Source organism: Oncorhynchus mykiss, chromosome 28 (genome assembly GCF_013265735.2).
Source record: "Oncorhynchus mykiss isolate Arlee chromosome 28, USDA_OmykA_1.1, whole genome shotgun sequence".
Classification (NCBI taxonomy): domain Eukaryota; kingdom Metazoa; phylum Chordata; class Actinopteri; order Salmoniformes; family Salmonidae; genus Oncorhynchus; species Oncorhynchus mykiss.
Genome location: NC_048592.1, coordinates 33,644,457 through 33,667,589, shown reverse-complemented (window position 1 = coordinate 33,667,589; position 23,133 = coordinate 33,644,457). Strand labels below are relative to the sequence as shown.

The following is a 23,133-nucleotide window of genomic DNA, read 5'->3' as shown; positions in this document are numbered from 1 at the left end:
GCAAATGTATTACAAATAAAAAACAGAAAACAGAGACTCGAAATTGAGCTCAGGTGCATCCTGTTTCCATTGATCATCCTCAAGATGTTTCTACAACTTGATTGAAGTCCACCTGTGGTAAAATAAATGATTTGCATGATCTCTATAAGATCCCACAGTTGACAGTGCATGTCAGAGCAAAAACCAAGCCATGAGTTCGAAGGAGTTGTCCGTAGAGCTCCGAGACAGGATTGGGTCGAGGTACAGATCTGGGGAAGGGTACCAAAAAATGTCTGCAGCATTTTATGTCCCAAAGAACACAGTGGCCTCCATTATTCTTAAATGGAAGAAGTTTGGAACCACCAAGACTCTTCCTAGAACTGACTGCTCGGCCAAAATGAGCAATCGGGGGAGAAGGGCCTTGGTCAGGAAGGTGACCAAGAACCCGATGGTCACTCTGACAGAGCTCCAGAGGTCCTCTGTGGAGATGGGAAAACCTTCCAGAAGGACAACTATCTAGGCTCCAGATAGAATATAGCTGTAGGCACAGATCTAGGATCAGCTTCCCTTAACTTAAAGCTAGAATCCGTAGTGGGTGAAACGTTCAGTTGCGATATAGACAGAAACAAAGACATCAGTTTCCCTGATCTGGGATCAGATTCTCCTTTCCTAATCCTAACCTTAACCATTAGGAGTAAAAAAACACAAACTGACCTTAGATCAGCACTTAAAGCAGCTTCACCCTACTCTTGAGCTCCAGTTGAAATAGCAGTTGAGTGGATCCATATCCTTATAGCTCCCTGAGAACAACCAGATACCGGGATACTGAACGCTTCCCCGTTCAAAGTCAATGATCTGGCTGGTTTCACTTTGTTCAAGGTTGTTTAACCTCAGTGGGATCGTATCGGCTTGTCTTTGTGACTCAGTATTGAGTCATGACCGTGTTATGAGTCAATGAGCTCTGTGGGCAAAGTGGATGTGTGTGTGTGAGATACTGCTCGGTGTGTGTGTGTGTGTGTGTGTGTGTGTGTGATACTGCTCGGTGTGTGTGTGTGTGTGTGTGATACTGCTCGGTGTGTGTGTGTGTGTGTGTGTGTGTGTGTGTGTGTGTGTGTGTGTGATACTGCTCGGTGTGTGTGTGTGTGTGTGTGTGATACTGCTCGGTGTGTGTGTGTGTGTGTGTGTGTGTGATACTGCTCGGTGTGTGTGTGTGTGTGTGTAATGCTGTTTGCTGTTGTTACTGATCTATATCTTGTGTTAGATAATGAGGTGCGGAAGGTTAATAACGCGTGGACAGACTGATCGATACTGACACTATTCAGCGGTTTGAGATGTTTTAATGAGGAGATCATGTCCGTCTTCCTCGTGGTTTTAGGGGAGAACTGTGTTCAGCTAACTTTAGTTTCATATGATGTCACGTAGAATCATAGGCTGAAATTCAATGGTAGCGGACAGGAGTTTCTGAAATGCAATTTCTCTCAGGTGTGTTGAAGCTGTCAACCACTATATGGCTGACTCACCTTTTTGAAATGGCTTTCAGTGTGTACTAAAAGATGTATGCGTTGTGGACATATTTATTAGATGCAAGGCCACATCAGTCCTGTAAATATTTGTTTGAATTCCAACCGTGGTAGATTGTTTACTTGTCTGATGAATGAATTCTGGGCATAAGAATAGAATAGAATTTTCCATTTCCATTTGAGTCATTTAGCAGATGCCGTTATCCAGAGCGACTTACAGTCAGTGCATTATGGGTGAAATAAGTCGACCTCTCCACTTTCCCTTTCCCCAGGGAAGTCTCCTTACCTGCTGTTCACCAACCGTCAGGAGATCCGTCGTGTAGACCCGGTGAAGAGGGACTACCGCCAGGTGCTTGCCACCCAGAAGAATGCTGTGGCGCTGGACGTAGACGTGGCTAATAACCGTCTGTTCTGGTGCGACCGCTTCCACCGTAACATCTACAGGTATCGTTATTTTTCCCTTGTGATTCCGGGAATCTTCCAACTGGAATTTCTGAAAAACCTGGGAACTTTGAAAGTTTACGGAATTTTGCAACCCTACTTGACCCTGACTTGAACTATTATGTATTACTACTTTTGGATATATTTAATGAAGTCATATGATTCAGTACTGGTACCTCTTTTCTCTTTGTAAAAAAAAAAGAAGATATCCGCCACAGCAGTACATTTTATAATAATTAGCCAACCTTTCGACAGCAAGCTGCCTTCTTCAGGGTTTCTGTCAGACCTCTCTTACCTACCTGGTGTCTCTTACCCCCCGTGGGGCTGCTCTAATTGGAACAGTGTCCTCATTATAGAAGAGAGAGCAGGTCTCACAGGACACCCTATTCAGAAGTGTGAGTGACACCCTGTCCTCTACCACTCCTCACCGCCCTGGTCATTAGATAGAAGACAGCTCCCTATGTGAACAGCTGTTATTCTGGACAGAGTGTTTCACCATCAGACACCCGACCGTGAAATGAACTCCGTTAAAGGGATAGTTCAACATTTTGGCAACTAAGCAAATTTTTTTTGTACTTGCACAGAGTCAGAGGAACTTGTGGATACCATTTGTATGTCTCTGCAGTTTGAAGGAAGTTGAAGGTTTCTGAAGCCATAACGTTGCAATGACAGAAGTCTACAGGAGCAGCATAAAGCCATGTCCAGCCAGAAGTGACCTTCTTTAAAAGCGATTTCCCCGCTACGGAGATCAGCTCAAGCATAAATCACCTTTTAAAATTAAATCGCATTGCACAGGTTGTCTATTTTGCGTTGAATTCTGGTCCTGACTTTTGAGGTAGCTAACGCGAGACTTTGAGTGTCTTTGACTCCCCTATCTATTACCATGTTCCTCTCCAGTGCTCTGATCCCAGAGGCGGGCGACCCGTCCCAGCAGGTGACCCTGGTGGACTCTGGCTCTCTCCTCTCCCCTGAGGGCCTGGCCCTGGACTGGGTCCAACACAACCTCTACTGGACCGACTCGGGCCACAAGACCGTCTCGGTGGCCTCGGCCTACGACGGCCTCAAGAGGAGGGTCCTGGTCGACACGGAGCTCAGCGAGCCCAGAGCCATAGCGCTGGATCCACAGCATGGGTAAGTGGTGGTGGGTGGTGGTGGTGGTGGGGGGGGGGGGGTGTAAGTGTGGGTGGTGGTGGGGGGGTTTGTTTGTGTTGGTGCAAAACACCTCGGAAATCAAAGGGCCAACGATGAAAAGACAATCGCCCCTCCTCGGGGTGCACTTCCACCAGTATTATATATCATGTCCAGTGTGCTACAGGTACAGATTGTCCTCAACCAGACACCGTACTTGTGATATGTTTTGCTGTTACGTCAGCAACATCAGTTATGATGGATGAGAGTTGGACACATATGTAAATGTGTACACGTGTTTGGTAATATGTAGTATGTTCATCCACACGGTGGTATCATATTGGTTTTTCTATCTCCTTCTAATGGAACAGAATACTGTATACCATTTAGCAGATGCTTTTATCCAAAGCGGCTTAGTCATGCGTGTGTATGGGTGTTCCCGGGAATCGAACCCCACTACCCTGGCGTTAGAAGTGCCATGCTCTACCAAACTGCACTACAAAGGAGATGAGGACCACTGTTATTCTCCTCCTCAGGTTCATGTACTGGACTGACTGGGGCACCCGGGCCAAGATAGAGAAGGCAGGGATGAACGGGGTGGACCGACAAGTCCTGGTGTCAGACAACATTGAGTGGCCCAACGGCATCACCCTGGGTAAGAATACACACGCATACACACATATATATATACATACACACACACACACACACACACACACACAGGAATTGACCATTATAGTTGAGCGCCTTGTATATACCCTGGTGAATGCTTTGTTTTGAACAATAACAGATTGGTTCTTTAAGCAGCCTTGAAACTATATGTTCATCTATAGCCTTCTCACTAGTTTTGTTAAATAGTTACGTTTGTTACATAGTGAACTCCTCTCCAGGAGTTTGCAACTTCAACTTCTTGATTTAAACCCAATTGATTGTTTGACTAAATATTTCAGTGAGCATTGTTTTCAGAGCAGAGTAGATACATTATTTACTGTATGCCTGTCTGCCCAAGTGATCGTCTAATGCCTGTGTGGGGGGGTGCGTGTTTGTGTGTGTGTGTGTATCAGACGTAGCCAACAGGCGTCTTTACTGGGTCGACTCCAAGCTGCACCTGATCTCCAGTGTGGACTTGAACGGGGCTCATCGCAGGACACACCTGTCCTCCTCAGAGAGACTGGGACACCCCTACGCACTGGCCGTGTTCGAGGTGTGTGTGTGGTTTTGCTGCTCTAAGGGGAACATCTTGTGAGTGAAGTTTTGAGAGAGCAGAGGGATGAGCTAGGTATCTGTAGGCACGATTTGAGAGAGAGAGAGAGAGAGAGAGAGAGAGAGAGAGAGAGAGAGAGAGAGAGAGAGAGAGAGAGAGAGAGAGAGAGAGAGAGAGAGAGAGAGAGAGAGAGAGAGAGAGAGAGAGAGAGAGAGAGAGAGAGAGAGAGAGAGAGAGAGAGAGAGAGAGAGAGAGAGAGAGAGAGAGAGAACCAGAGTCGGAGAGAGAGAGAGAACCGTATATAAATGTATACTGTAGCTCCATTATAATTTCTACATACTTTCTATCTAGCTTTAGTTGTTCAAGAGTGGCCTGAAGTGGGGGTTTTTTTCTCCCCGTATGGACTCGGGAGAGACAAAGGTTGAGAGTGAAACACAACCCTGCCAAGGTTGCTTGGCAACTGCTTCTTGACACGATACTTAAGCCCGCCAGACCGCTAGAGCACGATGGGACAATGGACATCCCGGCCGGCCACACCCTCCCCTAACCTGGATGATGCAGGGACAATTGTGCGTTGCCTCATGGGTCTCCCGGTCGTGGCCAGCTGCTGTGCCTTAGACCACTGCGCCACTCAGGAGGCCCGGCCTGGAGTGTTTTTAACCAATTATTTATCAGTCTTATGGCTTGGAAGCTGTTCAGGGTCCTGTTGGTTCCAGACTTGGTGCATCGGTTCCTCTTGCCGTGCGGTAGCAGAGAGAGCAGTCTATGACTTGAGTGACTGGAGGGGCCATTTTTAGGGGCTTCCTCTGACACCGCCTGGTATAGAAGTCCTGGATGGCAGGAAGCTCGGCTCTAGTGATGTACTGGGCCGTACGCACTACTCTCTGTGGCGCCTTGCGGTCGGACGCCAAGCAGTTTCCATACTCAGTGGTGATGCAGCCAGTCAAGATGCCCTGCATCCCCGCCATCACACAATTACTGTTGTTGTTCACGCAATCCAAAAATGGTCCATTACAAATCACATTCTGGGTCAGGTGAGCATCATTTGAAAGCCTGTCCTATTACTAACGTGACTAGCTAAGTTATACAATAGGATATTACAGTGTTAGGCTGTTAGGCTTTCAAAATGCAATTCAGGGAAACGGATCATCATTTTGCAGTGGCGCGTATTCATGGATGCCAAAAAATGTACCAAACAAACATAATTTAGCTTTCATCTCTATTTGTTTCATAATTTTCCTTCGATTCTCTAGACGCTGAATGTATCTCACTGGAGAAAGCATTAGAGAGAGCGAAACAGCGCCCCTCTGTCTCTGTATGTGTATGCCATGTATCTGATGCTGTCTGGTCATAAAGAGTATGACATTGTTGCCGCCCGTAGCATTGAATGCAACGGAAGTCAGCGAGCATTTGGCCTCCCTTTGATGGAGATAGAGATTAGATTAGTGTTTTTTTACTTCATTCTCCGTACTGGCCAATGATTATAAAGGCTATTCTGATTCAAACATTAATTAATACACATTGTGGCACTGGACTAAGAGGATGGAAGTTCAATATGTTACTAGATGTAGTAGGTTGTTAACTCGCTGGCTCATCGTTGTCCATGAAAGGAAGTTAGTTAAGCGAGCAAACATTTTAGCCAGGTAGCATAGGACAACAAAAACTAAAAGTGTGTACAGTATTACAGTGATAGACCGTGGCATTTCTCTACTTGCAGGGTGAGTGTTTTTTCTACTTACACACACACACACACACACACACACACACACACACACACACACACACACACACACACACACACACACACACACACACACACACACACACACACTATTCATAAACTCTATAAAGCCTCCATTAGTACACAGTCACCTCCTGCCCTATACCTACCTCTCTATAACACACACACACACACACACACACACAGAAATCAGAACCATGGACAACCACATCATATTTAGTTTACGTTGTTTAGACTAAATCGGTTTTGGTATCTTTTAGTTATCACTGTATTAGACTAAGCAGAGGTGATTTTTATAATGTTGAAGTTGAAATGGTGCTGGAATAGTGGAGACAGCTCCTGTTTTCTTTGTGACTTGCGGTAACTCTCTGTGGTTCTAAGTCAATAGTTGTTTAGTGGTCCAAAAAATGTCAGAAACTTTAGCTTGCTTCACCATCTGTTACTGTACATGCAATATGCTTTGTGGACTTCACCTGACAGAGGTTGCTCTCCGGTTTTGTGATGAAACAATCTGTGTCTTCTTATTGTCTCAGCATTAGCCATATACAGTGGGGAGAACAAGTATTTGACACACTGCCGATTTTGCAGGTTTTCCTACTTACAAAGCATGTAGAGGTCTGTAATTTTTATCATAGGTACACTTCAACTGTGAGAGACGGAATCTAAAACAAAAATCCAGAAAATCACATTGCATGATTTTAAAGTAATTCGATACCATCTACTGCATCTTGTCTATGCCGTTCTGTACCATCACTCATTCATATATCTTTATGTACATATTCTTTATCCCTTTACACTTGTGTGTATAAGGTAGTAGTTTTGGAATTGTTAGGTTAGATTACTCGTTGGTTATTACTGCATTGTCGGAACTAGAAGCACAAGCATTTCGCTACACTCACATTAACATCTGCCCACCATGTGTATGTGACCAATACAATTGATTTTGGATTTAATTTGAAGTAATTCATCTCACTTGCATTTTATTGCATGACATAAGTATTTGATACATCAGAAAAGCAGAACTTAATATTTGGTACAGAAACCTTTGTTTGCAATTACAGAGATCATACGTTTCCTGTAGTTCTTGACCAGGTTTGCACACACTGCAGCAGGGATTTTGGCCCACTCCTCCATACAGACCTTCTCCATATCCTTCAGGTTTTGGGGCTGTCGCTGGGCAATACAGACTTTCAGCTCCCTACAAAGATTTTCTATTGGGTTCAGGTCTGGAGACTGGCTAGGCCACTCCAGGACCTTGAGATGCTTCTACGGAGCCACTGCTTAGTTGCCCTGGCTGTGTGTTTCGGGTCGTTGTCATGCTGGAAGACCCAGCCACGACCCATCTTCAATGCTCTTACTGGGGGAAGGTTGTTGGCCAAGATCTCACGATACATGGCCCCATCCATCCTCCCCTCAATACGGTGCAGTCGTCCTGTCCCCTTTGCAGAAAAGCATCCCCAAATAATGATGTTTCCACCTCCATGCTTCACGGTTAGGATGGTGTTCTTGGGGTGGTACTCATCCTTCTTCTTCCTTCAAACACGGCAAGTGGAGTTTAGACCAAAAAGCTCTATCTTTGTCTCATCAGAGCACATGACCTTCTCCCATTCCTCCTCTGGATCATCCAGATGGTCATTGGCAAACTTCTGACGGGCCTTGAAATACGCTGGCTTGAGCAGGGGGACCTTGCGTGCGCTGCAGGATTTTAATCCATGACGGCGTAGTGTGTTACTAATGGTTTTCTTTGAGACTGTGGTCCTAGCTCTCTTCAGGTCATTGACCAGGTCCTGCCGTGTAGTTCTGGGCTGATCCCTCACCTTCATCATGATCATTGATGCCCCACGAGGTGAGATCTTGCATGGAGCTCCAGACCGAGGGTGATTGACTGTCATCTTGAACTTCTTAAATTTTTTTATAATTGTGCCAACAGTTGTTCTACAATTTTATCCCTGATGTCCTTACACAGCTCTCTGGTCTTGGCCATTGTGGAGAGGTTGGAGTCTGTTTGATTGAGTGTGTGGACAGGTGTCTTTTATACAGGTAACGAGTTCAAACAGGTGCAGTTAATACAGGTAATGAGTGGAGAACAGGAGGGCTTCTTAAAGAAAATCTAACGAGAGCTGGAATTCTTACTGGTTGGTAGGTGATGAAATACTTATGTCATGCAATAAAATGCAAATTAATTACTTCAAAATCATACAATGTGATTTTCTGGATTTTTGTTTTAGATTCCGTCTCTCACATTTGAAGTGTACCTATAATAAAAATGACAGAGGAAGTAGGAAAACCTGCGAAATCGGCAGTGTATCAAATACTTGTTCTCCCCACTGTATATCACAGTGTCAAATATATCACAGTGTCAAATATATCAGGGTGTCAAATATATCACGGTGTCAAATATATCAGGGTGTCAAATATATCACGGTGTCAAATATATTAGGGTGTCAAATATATCAGGGTGTCAAATATATCAGGGTGTCAAATATATTAGGGTGTCAAATATATCACGGTGTCAAATATATTACGGTGTCAAATATATCACGGTGTCAAATATATCAGGGTGTCAAATATATCACGGTGTCAAATATATTACGGTGTCAAATATATTACGGTGTCAAATATATTACGGTGTCAAATATATCAGGGTGTCAAATATATCACGGTGTCAAATATATTAGGGTGTCAAATATATCACGGTGTCAAATATATTACGGTGTCAAATATATCACGGTGTCAAATATATTAGGGTGTCAAATATATCACGGTGTCAAATATATCACGGTGTCAAATATATCACGGTGTCAAATATATCACGGTGTCAAATATATCACGGTGTCAAATATATCAGGGTGTCAAATATATCACGGTGTCAAATATATTACGGTGTCAAATATATCACGGTGTCAAATATATCACGGTGTCAAATATATCACGGTGTCAAATATATCACGGTGTCAAATATATTAGGGTGTCAAATATATCAGGGTGTCAAATATATCACGGTGTCAAATATATCACGGTGTCAAATATATCACGGTGTCAAATATATCACGGTGTCAAATATATCACGGTGTCAAATATATCACGGTGTCAAATATATCAGGGTGTCAAATATATCACGGTGTCAAATATATCACGGTGTCAAATATATCAGGGTGTCAAATATATCACGGTGTCAAATATATCACGGTGTCAAATATATCAGGGTGTCAAATATATCAGGGTGTCAAATATATCACGGTGTCAAATATATCACGGTGTCAAATATATCACGGTGTCAAATATATCAGGGTGTCAAATATATCACGGTGTCAAATATATCAGGGTGTCAAATATATCACGGTGTCAAATATATCACGGTGTCAAATATATCACAGTGTCAAGGCATATGAACTAACAGGTTATAGAGCAAACAGCACAGTCATCACAACACATAGGTTGTTATAAGGATTTTATTATTTTCTGTCCCGGCTTCCCCAGTGGTTTTACCCAACGCAACGCTACTGTGATAGACTAACATAGGCTCATTGTGTTCAGAACAACTCAGGGTATAACACCATGTCATCTTGAAACTGTACATCTAACACAGTGATAATACATGTTGACACTGTGTATGACATGAGTTTTATGGTATGGAAATGTGAAGTGCACAAACAGGCGTTTTGGCTAGCTTGTGTGTCCTCTTAATTTACTGCATTTCCCTCACTCAGACAACATGTCAAAAGTGGTCCAGTTAGCGGGAGGGATGGGGGGGAAACTTCTTGTGGCGTGCGGTGCTCAAATTCAGATTGTCTGCTATCAGCTGCTATCTGAGCAGCTAACCGATCGCTGCAGCTGTACATAGTCTATTGGTAAATAGCCCACCCATTTTCACCTACCTCATCCCCATACTGTTTTTATTTATTTATTTTTCTGCTCTTTTGCACACCAATATCTCTACCTGTACATAACCATCTGATCATTTATCACTCCAGTGTTAATCTGCATAATTGTAATTATTTGCCTACCTTCTCATGCCTTTTGCACACAATGTATATATAGACTCCCCTTTTTTCTACTGTGTTATTGACTTGTTAATTGTTTACTCCATGTGTAACTCTGTGTTGCCTGTTCACACTGCTATGCCTTATCTTGGCCAGGTCGCAGTTGCAAATGAGAACTTGTTCTCAACTAGCCTACCTGGTTAAATAAAGGTGAAATAAAAAAATAAAAAAAACCCATACAGTAACTGGACAGCCACTACATTCCAATATAGGCATTTATTATAGTGGTTTATTGTAGGGGTTTATTATAGGGGTTTATTATAGTGGTTTATTATAGTGGTTTATTGTAGGGGTTTATTATAGGGGTTTATTATAGTGGTTTATTATAGTGGTTTATTGTAGGGGTTTATTGTAGTGGTTTATTGTAGGGGTTTATTATAGGTGTTTATTATAGTGGTTTATTATAGGGGTTTATTATAGTGGTTTATTATAGGGGTTTATTATAGGAGTTTATTATAGTGGTTTATTATAGGGGTTATTATAGGGGTTTATTATAGTGGTTCATTATAGGGGTTTATTATAGTGGTTTATTATAGTGGTTTATTATAGGCATTTATTATAGTGGGTTATTATAGTGGTTTATTAAAGGGGTTTATTATAGGGGTTTATTATAGGGGTTTATTATAGGGGTTTATTATAGGGGTTTATTAGTGCCCAAATCTGTCATTTTCAACCCGGGGGGGGTTGCTAAAATACAAAAATAAAATAATGTGTGTCTGCTGTGCTGTGTTCCCCTCTGGGATAACAGACTGTTTGGAATAAACTGAGGAAACAGGAGAGGAGCTGAGCTCTGGCCAGATCTCTGTTGTTCTTAGTGCCACACACACACTGCAGGCAGGGCCACAACACTGGCACATATGGTTGTGCAGGCACAGCTTTGACACACTGGCACACACCCATAACAACGTTTTACTGCTGGCCCTAGTCACATGGCACACACAGACAGGCTGGAGGCTGGGTCGGGGTGGGCCAGAGGGAAGTGCAAGTCTGTGCGTGTGTGTGTGTGTGTGTGTGTGTGCGTGCGTGCTAACAGTCAAAAGTTTGGACACATCTCAAAATTGTTTTACTATTTTCTACATTGTAGAATAATAGTGAAGACACAAACACTATGAAATAACACATATGTAATCATGTAGTAACCAAAAAAGTGTTAAACAAATCTAAATATATTTTAGATTTTAGATTCTTGAAAGTAGCCACCCTTTGCCTTGATGACAGCTTTGCACACTCTTGGCACACTCTCAACCAGCTTCACCTGGAATGCTTTTCCAATGGTCTTTAAATGTACACGTACAATTTATTCAATCATTTCATCTAAACCACTCGCTCGTGGCAACGAGCGTCTGCGTAGGCAGGCCCTAAAGTAGAACTTTAGTTCTATTTTTGACGCTTGACACACTGCAAGTCCTGCCATCTCCTCATTGGTTTTTAGGAGCATACACCCACATGGGTGATTGAAAGATGAACTGAGGCCCACACTCCAGTCCAGTGGCCAAGAGATTATTAGAAATTGTTAGTTTCCCCTTTTTATCTGTGGATTAAATGTCAGAGTAGACGACACAAGATCCAGAAGAAAATGACCTTGTGCATTTCAGGTAAAATAACAACAAAATGTTTATATCCCAGGACAAATTAGCTAGCAACAGCAAGCTAGCTAAATAGGACAAATAAGGTAGCAACAGCAAGCTAGCTAAATAGAACAAATTAGGTAGCAACAGCAAGCTAGCTAAATAGGACAAATTAGGTAGCAACAGCAAGCTAGCTAAATAGGACAAATTAGGTAGCAACAGCAAGCTAGCTAAATAGAACAAATTAGCTAGCAACAGCAAGCTAGCTAAATAGAACAAATTAGGTAGCAACAGCAAGCTAGCTAAATAGAACAAATTAGCTAGCAACAGCAAGCTAGCTAAATAGAACAAATTAGGTAGCAACAGCAAGCTAGCTAAATAGAACAAATTAGCTAGCAACAGCAAGCTAGCTAGCTAAATGTCCATGAATTTTTCATTTTGATATTTTAACCTGCGTGTGAATGTACAAAATCAACATGCGCGCGATGACGCACGCGCACACACGCGAACGCACGTGGTTGTCCGGTCTAGCCAGCATGTAAGTGTGTGTCAGTTTAATTTCACAGCCAGTTTAGGCACTGTGGTATTTACCCTGCTGCCTTAAAGGCTCTGCATGGTCAATCCACTGTCGTAATGACATTGTTTTAGTCCACTGTTCAAATTCCTAAAGAGACTCCTAACGCTCCGCTCCTAAACTCCCAGCTCCGTACTCTCCCCTCCATACTCTCCTCTCCGCTCCATACTCTCATCTCCGCTCCGTACTTTCCGCTCAGGACTCTCTGCTCCCTACTCTCCACTCCCTACTCTCCGCTAAGCTCCGTACTCTCCTCTCCGCTCCATACTCTCCGCTAAGCTCCGTACTCTCCTCTCCGCTCCATACTCTCCGCTAAGCTCCGTACTCTCCTCTCCGCTCCGTACTCTCTGTCCTCGCCGCTCCCTACTCTCCTCTCCGTGATCTCCTCTTCGTACTCTCCTCTCCCTACTCTCCTCTCCGTACTCTCCGCTCCCTACTCTCCACTCCGTACTCTCCGCTCCCTACTCTCCTCTCCCTACTCTCCTCTCCGTACTCTCTGCTCCCTACTCTCCTCTCCCTACTCTCCTCTCCTCTCCCTACTCTCCTCTCCCTACTCTCCTCTCCCTACTCTCCTCTCCGTACTCTCCGCTTCCTACTCTCCTCTCCCTACTCTCCGCTCCCTACTCTCCGCTCCGTACTCTCCTCTCCGTACTCTCCTCTCCGTACTCTCCGCTCCCTACTCTCCGCTCCGTACTCTCCTCTCCCTACTCTCCTCTCCCTACTCTCCGCTCCGTACTCTCCGCTCCCTACTCTCCTCTCCGTACTCTCCTCTCCCTACTCTCCTCTCCCTACTCTCCTCTCCCTACTCTCCTCTCCCTACTCTCCGCTCCGTACTCTCCGCTCCCTACTCTCCTCTCCCTACTCTCCTCTCCATACTCTCCTCTCCCTACTCTCCGCTCCGTACTCTCCTCTCCGTATTCTCCTCTCCCTACTCTCCGCTCCGTACTCTCCTCTCCGTACTCTCCTCTCCGTACTCTCCTCTCCGTACTCTCCGCTCCCTACTCTCCTCTCCGTACTCTCCTCTCCGTACTCTCCGCTCCCTACTCTCCTCTCCGTACTCTCCGCTCCGTACTCTCCGCTCCTACTCTCCTCTCCGTACTCTCCTCTCCGTACTCTCCTCTCCCTACTCTCCTCTCCCTACTCTCCTCTCCCTACTCTCCGCTCCGTACTCTCCTCTCCGTACTCTCCTCTCCCTACTCTCCTCTCCGCTCCATAGTCTCCACTCCCAACTATCCACTCCCAACTATCCACTCCCAACTATCCACTCCCAACTATCCACTCCCAACTATCTACTCCTAAAACTGCTGGTAAATTTGAAAGGAGCTTTTTACAATTTCAGTTTCAAAATACTGACATCCTTTCTGCATCTGCAGTTGTCACAATAGCATCTGCAGTAGAGCTCTACTATTAAAAGTTAATATGTTAAAATTCCTTATACATTGTAGTAGCTAAAAGGAAAAATATGTTCTTATTGAAAGCTGATACAAATTACATTACACACACGTACCAGGGTTTACATTACACACACGCATCAGGGTTTACATTACACACACGCACCAGGTTTACATTACATTTCGCATACAGAGATGGGATTTTGCATACAGAGACAGGATTTCGCCTGTAGCTCCTGAGCTGGTTGTTGCTGGAGTAAAATGTGTGCTTTTATAAGCCCATTCAAGGCGCTACAGAGGGTAGTATGTACTGCCTAGTACATCACTGAGGTCAAGCTTCCTGTCATTCATGACCTCTATACTAGGCGGTGTCAGAGGAAGGCCCAAAAAATTGTCATAGACTCCAGTCACCCAAGTCAAAGACTATTCTCTCTGCTACCGGAGCGCCAAGTCTAGGTCCAAAAGGATCCTTAACAGCTTTTACCCGCAAGCCATATGAACAATTATGGCTTCAAATGATCACCCGGACTATTAGCATTGACCCCCCCCCCCCAATTTGTTTTGACACTGCTGCTACTCTCTGTTTATTATCTATCCATAGAAACCAGATGGCATGTTTGCTTGTTTGATTAGTTTTTGGATTTATCGACCAACGGCCTGGCCTGTAAGGTCAGGAATGATATATCCATATTTAGTTTTGTTATGTTTCGACATCTCCTTTTGTTTGGGTATTCGGTCCGGCTGGGAAGCTTCCATTGTTGGAGAACACTGAATCCAGAAAATATCTCTTTGAGGATCAACCATTGAGCAATTATTTTAAGTAAGAAGTATCCTCACTGTATAATGCTGAATAATTGTGTTGAGATATTTCAATGTTAAACAAATTACTTTGATCATTAACACTACAATTAAAATGCCTTCTGTAGTTGTGGCTGTTTCCAGCGAGGCAAAAACTGATGTCAAGGAAAATGGAAAATGAGACCCGGAGCAAGGTTGTGGGTGGAAATGCCCCAAAGGAGACTGTTTTACCTATTTTTATCATGGAGAGAGAAATCCTGACAAAGGAGGCCATAGCCAACCCCATTAAGGAGGAGGAGCTCTACCACAGTAGTCTCATACAGGAAATTCATACAAATCACTTGAGGCCAGTACAGAGAGTACGTGCACTCTGGCGTATATATATATATATATATATTCTGAGTAAGGAAGCAAGGTTTCTGATCAGAGGAATAACAGTCAGAGGAAAACGTGTTGTGCTCAAAGAGAATCATCTGTTCAGTTTGAAGTGGCGCGTGGCTGACCAGAACTACATACAATTAAACAACTACCTGAATCAGCTGATGATAGTGTTGTGACTGAGTTTCTGGCTAACGCTGGATGTAAGGTGGTGGGGAGAGTGATGAGGCCATGATAAGATGATAGTGTTGTGACTGAGTTTCTGGCTAACGCTGGATGTAAGGTGGTGGGGAGAGTGATGAGGCCATGATAAGATGATAGTGTTGTGACTGAGTTTCTGGCTAACGCTGGATGTAAGGTGGTGGGGAGAGTGATGAGGCCATGATAAGATGATAGTGTTGTGACTGAGTTTCTGGCTAACGCTGGATGTAAGGTGGTGGGGAGAGTGATGAGGCCATGATAAGATGATAGTGTTGTGACTGAGTTTCTGGCTAACGCTGGATGTAAGGTGGTGGGGAGAGTGATGAGGCCATGATAAGATGATAGTGTTGTGACTGAGTTTCTGGCTAACGCTGGATGTAAGGTGGTGGGGAGAGTGATGAGGCCATGATAAGATGATAGTGTTGTGACTGAGTTTCTGGCTAACGCTGGATGTAAGGTGGTGGGGAGAGTGATGAGGCCATGATAAGATGATAGTGTTGTGACTGAGTTTCTGGCTAACGCTGGATGTAAGGTGGTGGGGAGAGTGATGAGGCGCGTGATAAGATACAAGGGTCAACTTACAAACTGCTCCAATGGAAATCCTTTGTACATGTTGAAGCAGCATCCATCATTCCTAGAACACGATCTGTTAAAGATGGGCTCACTGGATCAAAGTATTTTATGTTGGACAAGGTGCTGCGCGTAGACAGGACTGGCTGACACAATCCCTCACTAGAGGGGGTCAGGAGATGGTAGAGTACAGTCCTACTACACTGGATCAAAGTATTTTATGTTGGACAAGGTGCTGCGCGTAGACAGGACTGGCTGACACAATCCCTCACTAGAGGGGGTCAGGAGATGGTAGAGTACAGTCCTACTACACTGGACAACGTAAGGTACATAGAATAAATGTTTTCACACTGTGTGCAGGATAACAATCCTGTCCCTATGGGCAGGGCAGACGTATCACGTATCTCAGCTGAAATGACTGAACGTGAGACTGAGATAGAAGATAATAATTCCTTGGCTCCCAAGGACAAAGACGGAGTGAATGAAACATCGGAGTTGGTACCTGGTGAGCCGGAGTCTGCAACAGTGACCTCTCGTTCCAAGAAAAAGAAGAAGAAGAATGAGAGAAAACGTTGAGGTAAATAAGAGACCCTGAAGGCGGTGCAAGTCTCTGGGGAATACTAAAGAAGGCAGCCAAACATCAATGCTGGCCTTCATTCAAACAATCCGGAATCAACATACACCCAAGCAGCCCAGGCTACCAAGCTCCCCATCAGAGTCTGGAGTAACAGTAGGTCACCTGCAGAAAAACATGATATGGAGGATGTCATTCTGGGAGAAGTGGAGAAAAGTCCCCCTTATCTATATTTGAGTAACCAAAAGGATCTGGTTCATAGGACATTTCTGTGTATGTGAGCGTAACTTCTGTCGCTAACGTGGCTTTTCAAGAGGATGAGCAATCTGCAGATAATTTCATTTTAATGCCAACTCTTTATACATGTCCCTAACAAAACCCGCCTTCGAGACAGAAACTCAGTTCCCTTAACACAGGTATTAGAAAACATTGTACCTTGAAACTTCTTCAAACTGTTTAATCAGGTTAAAGTGCTCTGGGACCCTGGTTCCAAGCCTAGAGGAATACTGGGAGGGCATCTTAATATGCATAGCATTATCCCTAAGAGTGAACAGGTGGAACATTTATTGAACGACCTCTAATCCAGATGTTTTTCTGTTTCTCTGAGACATGGGTGAAGAAATCTTCTCCTATTTCTGCCTTTAATGTCCCTGGATATTCCATATTCAGGAGGGACAGGGGAGAGGGCAGAGGGGGGTGGATTACTTATGTACATGAAAGATAGGATTGCATTTCAAGTTATCATATGGAAACATGCCAATGACGTTGAATGTATGGGGCTGAATGTGTTCCTCTCCCCTCATATGTCTCTCGCTATTATTGGATTATATCGACCACCAACATCTGATATCTTGTTTTATGACCATCTAAATGCCATACTTAAATAATGTGATCATAAGAAGGAGATTATCTTCATGGGCGATTTCAATATAAACTGGGAAAACAAAACTTGCAGAGAAAAACTCAAAGATCACAGATTGTTTCAACCTGACTCATATATTACAAGGTCCAACCAGAGTAACACAGTCATCCCAGACTCAAATTGGTGTTTACAAACAGACCTGGTCAAATAATTAAGTCCATTAACTTACTAACTGGCATAGCTGACCACAATGTTACATTGGGGGATAGAAAGATCACTAAAAAGAGATTTAAGAACCATATTAATCTGCAACAGTACGATAACAAAATCCAGAAAAGTGAGCAGAGTAACTACGATGCACCTACAAGTCACATTGACTGGCCTGATCTGATAAGCAATGAAGACCCAGAGTCTGGATACAGAACATTTCTGTCAGCTATTGACAAATTGGATACCTCTTTTACTAGGAAATGTCCATGACGGAAAACTTCTCTACCATGTCTTAACGAGGACCTCTGGAGGCAGATGAGGGAACGGGATTTTTCCTTGGGGAAAAAAAGCACTGACGTCTGGTAAGAATGATGACAGGTGTATATTTACAGCACTGAGAAATAAAGTGGTTAGGAATATAAAAAATAAAAAAAGCACTGACGTCTGGTAAGAATGATGACAGGTGTATATTTACAGCACTGAGAAATAAAGTGGTTAGGAATATAAAAAATAAAAAAAGCACTGACGTCTGGTAAGAATGATGACAGGTGTATATTTACAGCACTGAGAAATAAAGTGGTTAGGAATATAAAAAATAAAAAAAGCACTGAAGTCTGGTAAGAATGATGACAGGTGTATATTTACAGCACTGAGAAATAAAGTGGTTAGGAATATAAAAAATAAAAAAAGCAAAAGCAGAGTTCTTTCTTAGAGTGATCAATGAAGGAAAAGGAAATGGCAAAGTGATTTGGGAGAATCTCAACAAACTTAGAGGGAGAGGAGCTGAAAAGGCCAAAAACCATCCTGAATTAAAGGTTAATGGGATTCTAATTCAAGACTCCAATTTCATATCCACCACCTTTAAAAAAAAAATTGTTGACTCTGTCAGGGAACTGGCTCAAAGATTTTCAACCAAGACCACAGTTCTCACTACAATAGATAATACTAAACCAATATTCAGAATTCCTGACATTTCAGCATCAGCAGTGGACAGTGTTATTAGCTTCTTCAGGAGCTCTAGAACAAAAACAAACAATGTATTTCTGAAGAGACACAAATATTCTCTGATTGCCCCTATTTTCCATATAGTTAATCTTTCCATCAAATATGGGTTCTTCCTCAATGCTTGGTAGTCTGCTGCAATGATACCTGTTTTAAAATCTGGTGACCCAACACTGGTGGAAATTACCGAAATATGAGCATTCTTCCAGTGCTATGAAAAGTAGCTGAAAGACGGGTGGCTGATCATCTGACTGATCACCTCATTCAGGGCAATTCCATACATCAAATGCAATTTGGATTCAAAACTAACCATTCTTCCGAAACAGCCAATTGCTATTTTCTGGAGTGCGTTAAATCTAAACTGGACATAGGTGGTGAAGTCGGCCCAGTCTTTTTGAATCTTAAAAAGGCCTTTGATACTGTGAATCATGAGGTCCTCATATCCTCCTTGGAAGTTATTAGTTGGATGTATTCCTATCTGACAAACAGAAGCCAAAGGGTTCGTTTGGGGGGGACACTCAGTCGGACTCTTTACTATAACATTGGGGTCCCACAAGGGTCAATATTAGGCCCCCTTCTGTTCACCATCTATATAGATTATCTCCCACAAGTTAACATGTATGCAGATGATACAGTTCTGAATGTACACTAAAAAAATAGACAATTGGTTGTTTACAAGTTAACTGGAGCTATGGTACATGTATCTAAATGGATGACTAATTCTTGCCTGCATTTAAATATCGACAAAACTGTTTGTATGTACTTCTCTAAGAAATCCATAGATTTTTTTCCCAACAAGCTATTCCTGTTAATGGGGAGAATCTGAAAGTTGTGTCTAACTTCAGGTATCTTGGTGTCATTTTGGACTCCAACTTGACATTTAAGAAAACAGTTAAACACGGTCAAGTTTGGATTATCCAACTTTAGTTTGATAAGACCTTTCCTTCGTCTGGAGGCCCTGCCTCATGCATGCTGTGATCTTCTCACATCTTAGATATTGCCTCACATGCTTGTCACTATTCTGAAACCAATTGAATCACTCTACAAACAAGCACTTAACATTTTTGATAACAAACCAAACAGTTACCACCATTGTCATATCATTTACAAACATCCTTTATTTAGTCTGGATAGCTCTAAGCGGTATGTTGTTGCAAGCCTGGTCTTTAAGATCCTGCATGGTCTTGCCCCTCCGCCCCTATGCTGGCATATCATGCTGAAGGAAAGCAACTCCAGGATAACAAGAGCATTAACTAGAGGGGATGGCGTGCTCCCTTTTCCACACAGTAAAATCGTCACAGTCCTAGTCATATTAGCAACCCATCCTAGTTGTTGCATCTTTAAATTCCCCATTGTCAGCTCTGTCACATATTAAACTGCTACCAGGTGCTCTGTTATTAAGAATGGTGTTTAGAATGGTGTTTTCCCAGGTTCTCTGTTTAGAATGGTGTTTTCCCAGGTGCTCTGTTTAGAATGGTGTTTTCCCAGGTGCTCTGTTTAGAATGGTGTTTTCCCAGGTGTGCTGTTTAGAATGGTGTTTTCCCAGGTGCTCTGTTTAGAATGGTGTTTTCCCAGGTGTTCTGTTTAGAATGGTGTTTTCCCAGGTGTGCTGTTTAGAATGGTGTTTTCACAGGTGCTCTGTTTAGAATGGTGTTTTCCCAGGTGCTCTGTTTAGAATGGTGTTTTCACAGGTGCTCTGTTTAGAATGGTGTTTTCCCAGGTGTGCTGTTTAGAATGGTGTTTTCCCAGGTGTGCTGTTTAGAATGGTGTTTTCCCAGGTGCTCTGTTTAGAATGGTGTTTTCCCGTGAATTGCATTTTGTCAATGTTTGAAAATGACGGTTTATTGGCTGCTTCATTCTGAGCACCGTGGTCATTCTGAGCACCGTGGTTGGACGCCCTAATGGGTTTATGTACCCAATGCACATGGGTCCGGTAAATTTCTCAAATGGCCATTAAATTTAAATCTTCCCGGTCTCGTTGTCCGGCGCCATTCTGGTCACCCTGACATGCACACATAGATACTTGCCCCCCATACACACTTTGGTACTGCAGGATGTGACATCTCGCCCCCGCACTCTTATGGGCATTAAGTTATGGGTTCCCACATCAATAGCAGGAATGATATCAGTTCCCCTCCGCAGAACGGAATGATGTCAGCTCCCCTCCGCAGAAGGTCTTTTGAAGGCTGATAATGTTAGGGGAATGTTCCCGGAAACAGAAAATCAACAACAACAGGGTGAAGTCGAGGTCAGAGTTGGTTTATCTCAGTGGAATGGAATGCTCACCCTTACAGTAGCAATGAGAGATACAGTACCTAGATATTTCTGAACTGTAAAAGCATAGCTTATTCACATGACGCTGCTTGAGAAGTCTGTCTGTCTGTCTGTCTGTCTGTCTGTCTGTCTGTCTGTCTGTCTGTCTGTCTGTTTAATGTATTTTTACAACCACTTTTACAACAACATTTCCCCAAAGTCCCACTAGCTAGCTCAGCCTTTTATAAATCTAAGTCCCACTAGCTAGCTCAGCCTTTTATAAATCAAAGTCCCACTAGCTAGCTCAGCCTTTTATAAATCAAAGTCCCACTAGCTAGCTCAGCCTTTTATAAATCAAAGTGGCACTAGCTAGCTCAGCCTTTTATAAATCAAAGTGCCACTAGCTAGCTCAGCCTTTTATAAATCAAAGTGGCACTAGCTAGCTCAGCCTTTTATAAATCAAAGTGCCGTCTGTCTGCTACATTATTTTACGGATAATTACACACAATGTTATTGATGTACAAAGTGATTGTGTATTCGTTGCTTCTCTCTCTCCTTCCCTCCCTCCCTCATCTCTTTCCTCCTGTCAGGACCGTATCTACTGGACAGACCGGGAGAGAGAGGCGGTGTACAGCGCTAACAGGCTAACGGGCCAGGACATCAGCACAGTGGCCGAGCACCTCAAAGACCCTCACGACATAGTGGTCTTCCACCCGCTCCGCCAGCAACCAGGTGTCTCCGACTGTGTCTCTGACTGTGTCTGTCTCCGACTGTGTCTCTGACTTTCTCTGTCTCTGACTGTGTCTCTGTCTCTGACTGTGTCTCTGTCTCTGACTGTCTCTGTCTCTGACTGTGTCTCTGTCTCTGACTGTGTCTCTGTCTCTGACTGTGTCTCTGGTCTCTGACTGTCTCTGCCTCTGACTGTGTCTCTGCCTCTGACTGTGTCTCTGTCTCTGACTGTGTCTCTGACTGTGTCTGACTCTGACTGTGTCTCTGTCTCTGACTGTGTCTCTGGTCTCTGACTGTGTCTCTGATTGTGTCTCTGACTGTGTCTCTGACTGAGTCTCTGACTGTGTCTCTGATTGAGTCTCTGGTCTCTGATTGTGTCTCTGATTGTGTCTCTGATTGTGTCTCTGACTGTGTCTCTGGTCTCTGACTGTGTCTCTGACTGTGTCTCTGACTGTGTCTCTGGTCTCTGATTGTGTCTCTGATTGTGTCTCTGACTGTGTCTCTGGTCTCTGACTGTGTCTCTGATTGTGTTTCTGTCTCTGACTGTGTCTCTGGTCTCTGGTCTCTGACTGTGTCTCTGTCTCTGATTGTGTCTCTGGTCTCTGTCTCTGACTGTGTCTCTGTCTCTGGCTGTGTATCTGTTCTCTGACTGTGTCTCTGGTCTCTGGTCTCTGACTGTGTCTCTGTCTCTGACTGTGTCTCTGGTCTCTGATTGTGTCTCTGTCTCTGGCTGTGTCTCTGGTCTCTGACTGTGTCTCTGATTGTGTCTCTGACTGTGTCTCTGATTGTGTCTCTGTCTCTGACTGTGTCTCTGGTCTCTGACTGTGTCTGGTCAATGACTGTGTCTCTGATTGTGTCTGTGTCTCTGATTGTGTCTCTGTCTCTGACTGTGTCCCTGGTCTCTGACTGTGTCTCTGGTCTCTGACTGTGTCTCTGGTCTCTGGTCTCTGACTGTGTCTCTGTCTCTGACTGTGTCTCTGTCTCTGACTGTGTCTCTGACTGTGTCTCTGGTCTCTGACTGTGTCTGGTCTCTGACTGTGTCTCTGACTGTGTCCCTGGTCTCTGACTGTGTCCCTGGTCTCTGACTGTGTCTCTGACTGTGTCCCTGGTCTCTGACTGTGTCCCTGGTCTCTGACTGTGTCCCTGGTCTCTGACTGTGTCTCTGGTCTCTGACTGTGTCTCTGGTCTCTGGTCTCTGACTGTGTCTCTGTCTCTGACTGTGTCTCTGATTGTGTCTCTGTCTCTGACTGTGTCTCTGACTGTGTCTCTTGTCTCTGATTATGTCTCTGACTGTGTATCTTGTCTCTGTCTCTGACTGTGTCTCTTGTCTCTGACTGTGTCTCTTGTCTCTGACTGTGCTTCTTGACTCTGACTGTGTCTCTGACTCTGACTGTGTCTCTGTCTCTGACTCTTGTCTCTGACTGTGTCTCTGTCTCTGACTCTTGTATCTGACTGTGTCTCTTGTCTCTGTCTCTGATTGTGTCTGTGTCTCTGTCTCTGACTGTGCCTCTGTCTCTGACTGTGCCTCTGTCTCTGATTGTGTCTCTGACTGTGTGTGTGTCTCTATCTCCCTCACTAAGGCCCAGACAGCTGTAACCTGGGCAGTGAGGACAACGGTGGCTGTGAGTACCTGTGTCTCAAAGCCCCCCAGATCACAGAGCACTCCCCCAAATACACCTGCGCCTGCCCCACAGGACAGGACCTGGGCCCCGAAATGCGTGCCTGCATGCCAGGTGAGAGGGTGGGTGTTAGTGAAGGCTGGTGGGAGAATGGGTGTGGGTGGGTGTTAGTGAAGGCTGGTGGGAGAATGGGTGTGGGTGGGTGTTAGTGGAGGCTGGTGGGAGAATGGGTGTGGGTGGGTGTTAGTGGAGGCTGGTGGGAGAATAGGTGTGGGTGGGTGTTAGTGGAGGCTGGTGGGAGAATGGGTGTGGGTGGGTGTTTAGTGGGGACTGGTGGGAGAATGGGTG

The 23,133-nt window shown here is 44.1% G+C and overlaps 1 protein-coding gene across 1 annotated transcript in view; it reads left to right on the top strand.

Moving 5' to 3' along the window:
* LOC110508229 (low-density lipoprotein receptor-related protein 8-like) overlaps positions 1–23,133 on the top strand; it is a 170,836-nt gene that overhangs the window by 129,697 nt on the left and 18,006 nt on the right. Inside the window, exons 10-15 of the mRNA XM_036966528.1 lie at positions 1,772–1,943; positions 2,838–3,071; positions 3,605–3,723; positions 4,133–4,272; positions 21,028–21,169; positions 22,747–22,899. Coding sequence (XP_036822423.1) covers positions 1,772–1,943; positions 2,838–3,071; positions 3,605–3,723; positions 4,133–4,272; positions 21,028–21,169; positions 22,747–22,899 — 960 coding nt within the window. The remainder of the gene's footprint in view (positions 1–1,771; positions 1,944–2,837; positions 3,072–3,604; positions 3,724–4,132; positions 4,273–21,027; positions 21,170–22,746; positions 22,900–23,133) is intronic.